Source organism: Ambystoma mexicanum, chromosome 1p, assembly GCF_040938575.1.
Source record: "Ambystoma mexicanum isolate Mex_15411 chromosome 1p, UKY_AmexF1_1, whole genome shotgun sequence".
NCBI classification, from domain to species: domain Eukaryota; kingdom Metazoa; phylum Chordata; class Amphibia; order Caudata; family Ambystomatidae; genus Ambystoma; species Ambystoma mexicanum.
Genome location: NC_090921.1, coordinates 971867389 through 971879696, shown reverse-complemented (window position 1 = coordinate 971879696; position 12308 = coordinate 971867389). Strand labels below are relative to the sequence as shown.

The 12308-nt window shown below is 46.2% G+C and overlaps 1 protein-coding gene across 2 annotated transcripts in view; it reads left to right on the top strand.

Annotated features, from left to right (window-relative positions):
- E2F4 (E2F transcription factor 4) overlaps window positions 1–12308 on the top strand; it is a 471886-nt gene that overhangs the window by 98858 nt on the left and 360720 nt on the right. For both annotated transcript variants that reach the window (XM_069653900.1, XM_069653909.1), the window contains exon 2: window positions 2023–2132. In XM_069653900.1, coding sequence (XP_069510001.1) covers window positions 2023–2132 — 110 coding nt within the window. The remainder of the gene's footprint in view (window positions 1–2022; window positions 2133–12308) is intronic.

The window sequence follows — 12308 nt, the reverse complement described above, 5'->3', positions numbered from 1 at the left end:
CTGCACTGTCCCCACGCTTTACAATCTCTTTCCAAAGCCCCTTTTTGAGGAATTGGATGCACTTGGAATTGCATACACAAATTATGCTGATACCACCCAAGTGCTCCTTCCCTTAACCGCTGTCTATCACCAAGACGCAACAGTACTAAGGCAAATATACTCCACTATCCAAGCATGGATTGCCACAAACCGCCTATGCTTAAACGGGGACAAGACAGAGATCAAAAGGCCACTCTAGCCAAGCTAGACGGTTTTTACTCCATTTTCAGAATCGACAACTGATCCATCCCAGTCTTATCCTCAGTTAAAACTCTAGGGGTCCACATTGACGCAACTCTCTCCATGAACAAACAAGTCAGTGCCATTGTCTCTGCATCCGCCCATAGCACGAAACTTATCAATGCCAATAAACTCTTCCTTACCAAGCATAACTGCCTCTCCATAGCTAGAGCCACCACAGGAGCCAAGCTCGACTACTGTAATGCGCTACTACCCGGTACCTCTATGAAAAACGTAAACAGACTGTAAGTAGCCCAAAACAACTCACTAAGAGCTGTCTTAAAGGAGAGACCATATCTCACAAGCTAGAAAATCGGTGCACTGGCTCCCAGTCAAAGACCGCATCACGTTCAAAATCCTCACGACCGCTCATAAATGCATCAACCACACAGCACCACCCTACCTCTCGGACAATATATCTAGATCCACCTCCGGTAGGCCCACACGAGCGAATTACACCAACTTACTCTCTGTACCGCTCATTAATAAGGCCAAAGCAGGTGGGATAGGTTTTCCATACACAGCCCCTAAGCCGTGGAACTCTCTCCCCACCACCCTCAGAGCTGAAACCTCTCTCCCTGCCTTTAGAAGAAATCTCAAAACTGCTCTGTTCAACTAACCTCCCCTCTCCCACTCCCTCAACCATTCCCCTTTCTACTTTCTCCCATAGTGTGTTCTCTGCTTAAGTCTCAGTAATCTTTACTGCTATTTAACCAAGTGATGTTATGTAACTAAGTGATGTTCATTCTCTGCAACAAGCGCCACAATGCCTATGGGCTGTTGTGCGCTCTGCAAATGTGAATAAATGAATAAATAGGTTGATCGCCAATTTCCAGAGTGGGAAGAAATTTTGTTAGCCAAGCGATTTTAATCTTTTCTCTTCATAATGAAGATGGGAATGCAGCTTATATTTTTCTCAGTCGAAATTTTGATCCACTCGTCAAGCCATAACTTCTTAACATTCCTCTGATTGCTAACCAATGAATCTTGAGTAGCTCCAATATTTTGTAAAAGTAATGCGTAATCCAGTTGTTCAGAACCATACTACGTCCCTCTTCTGCCAGATGATACAATTTACAGAATCATGAGTGTGGTGGGGATGCAGCATTTTCGCATACAGTGACTGCTTTTACCAATCGACCATCGCCTGAATGGAGACCAGGGCCAATTTGAATTGAATCAATTACAGTTGGAACCCCCTGAGGCAGGTGGACGAATTTATTTTATTATTTTTTTTATTGTATTAGAATTTTTTTATTTGCAGCGCACAGAACCCGTCGGTATCGAGGCGCTAGTTTCATTGAATTGTGGAAGTGCAGGTCATTTATAACACGCTTGGTTTTTTCTCGTGGGGATCCGGGCTTCAAACCTGTGTTTGCTCAGCGTGGTCTTGTTTCCAAGACACGCACGTTTCCACAGAGCTATCCTCCCGTCACTTATTGATTATTGCGCCAGATTAGCCCTTCCAGCTGTGACAAAGGAAATGTGATCTTCGAGTCCCGCACCAAATACGAAGGTAGGTAAAACAACCAGAATACAATTTTAAAATCGGTTTAATGGATAATTTGCCCAATTGATTATTTAATTTCCTCATTTGAACCACGTAAGCCATGAGACTCGTCTTTCATATCACTTATACTCTATATACTATTGGAATTTATGATTACTGAATGGGCAGCCACTTTCTGATAAGTGGTGCTTTCAAGTCTCATCTGAACAAACTTTGCATTCTTCTTCTTGCAGGCTGCTGACACTTTGGCTGTGCGGCAGAAACGGCGGATATATGACATTACAAATGTGCTAGAGGGAATTGGATTAATTGAGAAGAAATCCAAGAACAGTATTCAGTGGAAGTAAGTGACATTTATACTTGCACCTGCCCTGTTAGTTGATTTTCTGAAGGCCCCTTATGCATTGGCTGTTAGTGAGTTCTGGAAAGTAAACCTGTACATGATACTGTTTCTTTTGTATATATTGGCATTTCATAATAAACAGAATATCATACTGGTGTTTCATTGGGCCACGTGTTTTGCACCGGTTTGACACTTCAAAGCACTTCCTCAGGACAGAAAGGTTGGACGATACTGGTGTCTCAAGTGTTAGGGCTTGGTTGTTGTTCTATTTCCCAAAGTTGACATTTGGAGGGACAAATAAACGTGGAATAAAACACTACTCTGATATTTGATGATCGCGTTTAGTTGAAATTGTTTATTTTGAAATATTGACCTATCGTATTATAACAGTAACAGATCGGGTGGTAGGGGCCCAAGGAATAGCACAAGGGCCTTAATGATGTGCCCCATGCCATTATCACCAGATCCGGCGGGCTGGTGTTATTGCTATTAGCACCCCTGGTTGTAAATCTGGTAATCTGGGGTGCTAAAACCAATGTAATTTCTTTGAATGGCGTCCAATTAATTGAAACAAAATACGTATTTATTTATTTTATTTTTGCATTTGTAAAGCACCCAAGGGCATCACGGCGTGGTGGGGGCAGGACGGTATAGTAGGCTGGTTCTCAATGGTCTCATACCCAGTCTATTGTTCCTGAATGATGATGTTGCTGGGGTGGAATGCATAAGAAGCTTTTGCAGGTCGGTAGCAGGTGGTGCCTGTGAGTGGGTAGGTTGTGGTTTGAGGGAACTCTGCTTCCAGGTGTTGGCGGAGATGTACTTGGGATATGGGATGACTTTTGTTTAGTCTGCTGATGGAGCCTTTCCTGATAGGGTCAGTTGATTGCGCACACCGACGATTTTTCAGGTTACGGTCTTGATATATGGTATGATGTTGATGGGTGAAGACCATGTTAGTCCAGGTATCTGAAACGGCTGTATCAATCTTATTGTGGGAGATGGCTGAGGGGGATGTGCATGACCTTTAGGAGCAGCGCTATTCTCCAACGTATGTGTGGCTTCCGTAAGGACCTGCACCGTGCTCATTGTATTTATGGGAGCGTAGATATCGTGCACTAAATGAGGAGATGGACTTAGTGGGGCTATGCATTACTTAAATGTAAGCAAGTTTGTGGGTGTTACGAAGGCGGCAGTCCGGTGAAAGAAAAAAGTCTGCAGTGGGTGGGGGACTGGTGGGGGCAGCATAGGCATGCTAAACCTTTGAACATAGCAACGAATGTGCCAGCAGTACAGTACTGGTGGCGGGCGAGGCCAGGTAGGGCATGGTGCGGGTCAGGTTCTGGCAATTGCGCGAGCAGCAGAGAGCTACTGCGAGTACTTGAGGCCTTCTAGTACGGTCTGCTCTGCCATCCGGCTCAGAGGGGCCAATCCTTTTGCATCCTTTAGTAGCCAATCAGCAGGCTCATCTGGTTCCAATGCGGCCGATGCAGAAATCTGTATGCCGACAGTGGCCACCTTATCCGGGGTTGCAGAATCGATTATGTGCAGGGCATCTTGCTCTTCTGGGTGTGTTCCTGTAGCCTGGGGGGGAAGTGGGGGGCAACTGGAATCGCAGCAGAAGTGCTGAGTACTTGAGGCCTTGTTGTACGGCCTTTTGAGGACGGCTGCTGCGCCATCCGGCTTGGAGGGGCCAATCTTTTTGCATCATGTAGGAGCAAATGAGTAGGCTCATCTGGCTCCAATGCGGCCGATGCGGAAATCTGTATGCCGGCAGCGGCCATTTTATCCAGGGTTGCAGGCTCGATCATGTGCAGGGCATCTTTGCTCTTCTGCGGGTCCCTGGGTCTGGGGGGGGACAACTGCCAAGCCAGATTTCAGATTGAGAATCTAGTTTTTTTTACAGAGACAAAGTCCAAAATGACAGACGGCAACTCAATCCTGCCCAATGAGAATCTTTAATCTGCTTCTTTGAGGGTCCGGACATTGGCATGACAAGTGGGCTTCAGTCTCTTATAATTAATCTGTGCTGACGTCGGATCATTTCCACGGCAACAGTACGATTACACAAGCAGAGGGCGACAGCGTCTGGCACGCAGCAGCGACTCTGGGCCAGAAATGGTACAGCGCTTTCATATGTCCAAAGGCGAGAGCCACAGGCTGTCAGCGTCCAGAGGAGACTGTCCCTGTGTAGGGGGTGGGGAGAAAAACAGGCTGTACAGAGGCCCTGATGATGGAGGAGAATAGATTACACAATAACAGCCCGGCCTCTGTGGGGGAAGAGTACTCCAGGGCACTAGGGACCGCCCTGAGCAGGCATAGAGGGCCGCCATGTAGCTGGAAGACCTCTTCCATTTCCATAGGGGCTGACGGGCCATGACGGATGCTGGAGCAAAGAAGGTGAGTGTGTAGGGGGCAGGGAGGGGTGAAGATGTTAGGGAAGCAATAGTCTGGCTGCTTGGAATGTGGTCTGAGATCGTGGGATTCAGCATGCGATCTGAGTTACCTGATTGGTTGGCTCCCCCGCACTGGGTGGTAAAATGATTCTGTGCATCCTGTCCACTCTCCAGAGCTCCATTCCTTTACCGCCACAGAGAAAGATTTATTTTCTTGAGGCCAGGCACATTCAGCTGCAAATGAATTTAGGAGAAACCCTCAACCAAGGCACCGAGCTGCCTTCTCTAACTTTCATTTTATCTGCTAATGACCTGTGGCCCACTGCTTGCATAGTACTCCACCAGCTGTGATCCTGGTACAGGACGTTCTTTATCCGTTGCCATTTCTGGGCATCGAGGCATTTTTAGTCCGCATGCAGGGATGGCGCATGCAGTTGGTACACAGGTGATGGTATCCAGTGACAGGTGGGCGCAACATGGTTGGCACACAGAAGTGGAACACAAATGGGAGGCTTCAGCGCGATGAGACATGGATGGGGGGCATCAACAGATTGGTTACATGAAGCTGAAAACAAACAGGGCTATGGGGGAAGAGAAACGTCTAAGAGGTACAGAGTAAAAGGGACTCTGGAGTGAAAGGTACAGGAGAGGGGAAGAGAAGGAAGAAAGGAACGGGAAAATGGCAGAAAGTAGCTCGATTACTTTTATACGGAACAGTGCAGGCAGTATCACCACCCATTTGAGAACTGTGATTAATGCAAACTGCGCTGCCAGTGCTTCGTTTTGAATTCAATTCAAAACCATTTTCTGAAGTACTCATTTTAATCCATACACATGCAACCAGATCACTCTTAAATATCTTTTTGTATATATGTGGGATCTTTAATACATTTTTTAAAAAAAATTTCTTTCAGCTGTCAAATCCAGTTTTTAAGTTCCCATATGTAAACCCAGGTGCCCTGTTATTAATCTGTTACAATTTAAAAAGTCCTGTATCATGCATGATTTAATTTTATAACCTAAAGACTTTTCTCCCCACCTTCAGCTTTAATCTCACTATGGGACAACACGTACTAAGTCCTTTTCCCTTTCCTCCTTTGGGCAAACCTGTCTCATGGAAAAAATGGTTGCTTTGTGCGGTGTGATGATTCATGGGATCATGTCACGGGGGAGTCCTTCCCTGTGTGGCTAGGGATGTGAGCCTGTTGTGCAACATTCACCCTAGGTGTGGAGGAAATCGGGACCTCACATGGAGACTCCCCTTGTGTGTGGACAATGACTCCATGAAACCCATAACGTTTGCTGAACAACAATCTGAAAGCACTACTGTATGCTATTGCAATACCCCTTCCTTTCTTCCTGATCTTGGTGGTATCCATATTTGCAGGAAGACCGACATTGACATTAAGTCTGTCAAGTCATCTTTCAGGAATATGGTGAAGAAGATTGATGAAGTTATACTAACTGCTTCTTTGGCAGTATAGAAAGTAGTGAGAAGAGGTGGCCTCAGGGAGGCATGAAGAATACGCAGTGGACACAAAGGTCTGTGATACTACGCTGGGGTGTAACCAGCTGAAGGAAATAAAAATGGAGAAATTACCCAATGAGAGGCAAAGCAGGTGTGAAGCCTGGCAGACCTGGGAAGTACACACCTGGAAGCATGAAGCTATGTTGAGGAACCAAACCTACAGTCGGTAGGACGTGGACAGCAGATTGTAGGAGTCTTTTGCAGGCTGACCCTGCGCAGGCCTGACTGGAAGCTGGAAACGGACCAGTGGCGTGACCTCGAATGGGGAAAACCGAGCAGTCAATTAACTGCGCCGACAACAGGAAGGCCAGGGACCCCAGAGTAAAAGCACAGCAGCGGGGAGGGGAAGAAACGAGAACTCATCGACCCAACGCCCCAGGAAGAACCGGCGACGTGGCGCCAACAAAAAATGGGTAACGTGAATTATAGGAGACCCGGTAGGGGATTAATTGTATCAAGAGTATTGAAAGGAAAGAAAGCCTCTGGAGTAATCTCCCTTGTCTTCAAAGTTGGAATAGAAGTATCAAGTGTGTAGATTATATCACTAGTGATCTTCCTCGTCTCCGTTGTGTCAGAGACTAAAAGAGAACATATCTAAAAGAGAACATATCAGGAGTCTTATATCATATATGGTGCTTATGCTATATTTGTAGAGAGCATGCGAAAGAGACGGTCTGGCGTGTCCCTCTGCCTTTTTACAGGGTCTTGGTCCAATCAGCACTAGGAGTGGTTTGGGCATGTCAGCGGAGCTGCGTGCAGATGGAGGCAGTGGGAAAGGCAAAATGGAGGATCTGAGGCCTAAATGTATGAGAACCTAAGGTAGTATACCATAGCAGAGCAATACTGCCACATCATGGGTGTCATGAATATTTGATTTACAAACCAGCCGTAAGAGAAGTCTGGGAAGAAGTGCAAAGGTTGATAAAAACAGTTGCAGGAAACTTTCCGAAGTTGGCCAACGGTTGAACCAACTAAACCAGAAGGGAGTCATTCTCCTGGTTCCGTCATCTAATTGTTGAAACAGAAACTAAGGCAAAAGGTTACTAAAAAATCTGGTTGGAGGCTGATCAAGTCGATCGGGAGGAGATAGCAGTTGTTGAACTGTGGGACAGGAGAAGGGAGTACTTCTGCTATTACCTACAAGTGCATAAATTGAACTTTTGTCAGAGACTAATAGAAATACACGGAGGGCTGATCCCATTGCACCAGGAGAAGGGAGTCATTCTCCTGGAGGTCAGTCATTTTAAGTTTGACACCCACCCTGACGAGCACCCAAGTTCTTCTTTAGCTAGGGAAAAAGATGGGCCTGTTTCATTATTTAAATAAACATTGTTATTTTCATTTTGTGGTGTGCTGAAGTAAGGTGTTGGACAAAGGGGTGGCATGTTTACCACAATGGATTAAGCCAGTGTGCATGCACAGCCATCACTGATTGCCCCTCACACATCTGGCTTTACCCGTCTGTCTTTTACTCCTCTTTGAATGGGGTGCAGATGCTTGAAGGGGACACTCTTCTCTTATAAATTCTCTCTCCCAGGACCAGTGCAGCATCTTTTTTTAAAATTTTTTTTATTTTATTTGTGTTTGGTTTATTCAAACCTTTACAAACAATCAAAAACAAGTAAACTTCTTAAGAAATTCACAGAATAAAATACAAATTCCAAATCTGTTCCATTAATACTGTCAACAATGAAAAAAGAGTACAGAAAAGGAAAAGAGAAAATAATCAATACAATAATCCATATAATCAAACTTTACACTTGGTCAAAAATGGTATTCAAATCTTATAACTGGAGCCATCAAGCCAAAGCCATATAACTTTCCGAGCACATGATGTTGTTGAACACAAGAAAAAGATCTTTTGCTCAATGTTACAGTGTTAGACTTTTAATAAACCCAGATATGGCTAAGCCCTCGTGGATAGTTTGAATACTCAGACATCGTTTCCATGCCAGCTCTTCATCATATGTGATGGAATTAACATTGAGGGGCTCCAGATATTTAACCCTAAGCGGGTGCAATGGGACGCAATCCATAACCAGATGCTTTTAGAGACTCCTCATTGCACAAGCAGAACCTACATCTGCCTTGATCTGTCGGAAACGACATTCTTCTAACCAGTAGGCAAGATATTCCATCTTGCCCTCAATATGATGCGTCTATACAGTCTATCTGGAAATTGTAAAATGACTGGTGGGTGAGCCTCTGGCTCTGTGTTCATGATTCAAATGAGATAAGAATGGGTAGTAGTGAAATTTGTCAACCGTTTGACACCAATCAAGATCGAATAGGGCACGTTTTACAGACATATGGTTGGAGATCAAACTTTCTATAGACATTCCGATCTCCTCAAGGATCGCCTCCGACCTATCTCTTAAAGAGATCAATGTGAACGAGAAATCCAGATTTTCACACATCAGATGGTAGTGTATTTGGCACTCCAGTTTTAAATTTGGAGAACAAAGATACACAGGCCCACTGAACTCGTGCCCACATTGAGACAATACCCAACTCGAACCCGATTGCAGAGATAGGGATCGCATTCGACACACCCAGCAATCTTCTCCAAATGCGGCCCTCTATACGGTTCAAGATCACATTCACTTTCTCGGGTAGCAATTCCAGGTCATAGATTAATTTAGGCACTATTTTACTCCGATAAAAGATCAAAGCAGGTTTAAAGGAAAACCTATCGAACTTTCAGTCAATCCTGACCACCTGTGCTTTGAGCAATTTCGCCTTATGTGAGGTTCACTCGAATAATACCTTATAGCCTGGATATGCTGAGAATTTAAACCCCAAGTATTGCAGTATTAGCTAATTTCAGGGGGAACTCACTCAGCTTACCGATGTAGCCAGAAGTTTTTACCCTCGCTTTCCTGAAGGATAGAATCTGAGTTTTCAAAGGATTAATTGTTAACCCATTGCTTTTAGCATATGCTTCAAACCTATTAAGAGAGCGTTGCCGCCCCACCTTGGTGTTATCGAAGATCAATATGTCATCGGCATATGCGAGCCAAATTATTTTATCCTTGCCGATCTTAGGGGCTAGGAGTCCTTTTTTAATTAGTGCAATGGCCACATCGGAAATGTATTGGTTGAATAGCCAGGGAGCCAATGTGCAACCCTGTCTAACCCCCTGAAATGATCTAATTCTCCTCGACAGATCACCTTCTTGATTCAAGCATACCCGGACTCCACAGTTTTCATAAACCCCACTGATTAGCCTCAATAGCCCCAAGGGCAGGCCCCAACTGGCTAGTTTTTGCCATAATCTGCCTCGGTCAAAAGCCGCTGTAAGGTCGATCGAGGCCATATACGTGCAACCCCCTGATGTTAACCATGCACTTCAGGGCAAGCCTGTTAATGTTGGTCGAATGACCCCTTCTAAAGCCCGTCTGGAATGTATCCAGCGGGTGACACCTGTGTGCCCACTCCTCCAAGTGAGATAATAAGGAAAGATGAAAAGATCTTACAGTCTGCATCAGTTAATGAGATCGGGCGATAATTCGCCGGATCAGTCCTGCTACCACACTTGAAGAGCGGGACAACATGAGCTGTGTTCCAAGATATAGGGCACACGCCCGAAGACAGTATATCACTGAACTCCAGGCACAAAAGCTGAGCCCATAAGTTTGGGTTGTCCTTGAAAGTATTGTTTGTAAGGCCATTTGGCCCAGGGGCCCCTGAACGCTTACATCTTGAAATCAATTTTAAGATGGTTTCGAGATCTACTTGGAGATTCCACCTGTCCTCTCTAGTTAAATCCAAGACCAACGGAGGGTCTACTGAGACCTTCCCAAATCATTCACCCAAGAAGTCGATCCAGTCTTTTTCTGATATTGAGTTAGACTGACAGGTGGAATAGTTTGGGTCCTGTCCATTCACCAAATACCAGAATGCGCTTACATCGGCTGCTCCCAAGCATCTTTTCTGCATCGTTCTGAAACATTGCATGTTTAACTGATTTATAGTAGTTTTTATACGATTGCTTGAGCTTCCCAAACTAGCTGCCTACGGGTAACTTCATCATGAACAGTACTCTGGATCTGCCTCACTGATCTCCGTAAGATCTTTTTTGCAGATGCCACATTGGCGTTGTAACAGTGAGCATGCCTAACCTGGCCCAAACTAGTAGCTCTCTTCCTTGGGGCGATCTTCTCTATCATCTGCCCCACAAATGACTGGAACTCAATTGCATTAAAGTTCTGGAGTTTACAGTCGTAGGTCGAGCAGTTCAATGCATGGTATATGTTAGAATTCAAATAACGAATGTTTGATTCCGTCCATCTAACAGCATTGCGCCCTACCTTAGCGGTTAGTTGTGATTTTTGCCTACATTTCCTGATGTTCAAAAGCCAATTAAATTGTGCCGTAAGAATACAGTGGTCACTCCAATCATTCTTAAAGATTTGAAATGACAGGCAAGAGATCATTAGGAAAGTGTCTACAAAAACATAGTCAATCAAGGATGAGCCATCCCCTCTGTGCCAGGTATGCCACTCACTGGTGTTCTGTGGTTCACTAATTTTCCCCACCAGGGGGAACAACCCCCTGCCGCCAAGACCTATTCTCCACTTCTGTCCAACAAATTGCTTTTCTGAGTTGCCCCCACAAATCTCTTCCAATTCCCATAGTTTATTAGAGTAAGCACAATCCGCATTCAGATCACCCATGATGGCCACCCTACCCTCTGGGTTAGTTATCATCCGCTCATCCACTACCCGACCCATCCACAAAAGGGTCAGCAAGTTCGATGCCCCTATGCCAATAAATATTGAGCAATAGGAGATTAATCGATCCATCTTCTGACCTGCATTCAATCCCCAATGCACTGAAAGGCAGTCCTGCAATTGCCTCCCCGCTGAGACCCAAAGAAACATCTACTGCAGTTAGGAGACCACCTGAGGGTCTCCACCTGTGCCCCGTCCGATCCCTCACGGGCTGGATGAAAACGCTGCTTCTGTTGTTTGTTAATCTGCTTAGAATCACATGCTGTGCATAGCTCCGACATCCAGTGGTCACTGCGGAGCATTGCATTTTGTTTTTCGTAGTCGAAAAGGGGACGTCGACAAAGTGTGTCTGTAACACTATCCCTATAGTGACGTGCGTTGTACCCACAATCCCTCACGCGTCGAGGTCCCTCAGATTGTTTTTTTTCCGCCCAGCTACTGGTCGCCTTTATGCGGAGCTCCTCGAGAGACATTGCCAAATAGTTTCTTCGACCTTTGGTCGTTTGTTTTTAATATCAATAACGAAGATCCCTCCCTCGACGCAGAGCTTCTTCTCCGCCGAGCAAGATCTTCGACGGAAGGACGAGCGGAGGGGATCCTTCGGCGCTGCCGAACACGTGGCCTGGCCTCGCCGGCCATACACAGTAGGGAGAGTGGGGTTGTGTGGTCTTTCTTTCTCTTTAAGAATGCCTTTCTCTTTCCCCTCCCTCTCTTTCGAGGTCGTAGTCACACTTCTTGCCCTCAGCTATGGAGAGGACGCATTTAGGTTTTGAAAGCTTTGCAAGGGTAAATATACCTGGAAGGATAAGCACAAACGGTGCAACCATTGCTTACCCCTCGATCACCAGGAGGACGGCTGTGCGGCCTGTAAATTACTAAAGCCCAAAACTCTAAAAGACCGCAGGGTCAAAAGGTGGGCGGCCTACGCCATGTCTAGGCCTGACTCCTCGCCCGCTGCCGCCGCCACCGAATGTGACGAGGACAGTGACTACACGGCCCCCGTAACGGAGGTTGTAGACCTTTCAAAGGAGCGTTCACGCTCGTCGTCGTACGTCCCCGGCCCCGACAAGCCCGGCTCACCCCCAGCTTATGGGGATGAACACCCCGGCGACAAGGACGCACACGAAAAAACACCAAAGCACATACCCCCCCCCCCGGCACGCATTCGTCAAAGACGAAGGCAGCCATAGCGCCAATGGGGATGCCGGGCCCACCGGCGTCTTCCGCCGACCGTAAGGGTCATCAGCCCTCCGCGACAGGCGACTGGGCATTCTAAAGATAAGGGCGCTAACACCAAAACCTCCGGCAACGCGCATTGTAAGAGCGCTCACGTTGCCAGCAAGGACTCGACGAGCAAGGACTCGACGTTACATAGCGCGACGGCGACCGATCCCTCGGAAGAGAGAATGATCGCCAAAAGCCTCGCGCGCATATCATCTAAGGACGGCCAAAGACGTACGGCGAGTGAGACGCCGAAAACCGTGCACAAGGCCGAAGATATGCCGAAAGCGCCGGAAAACAG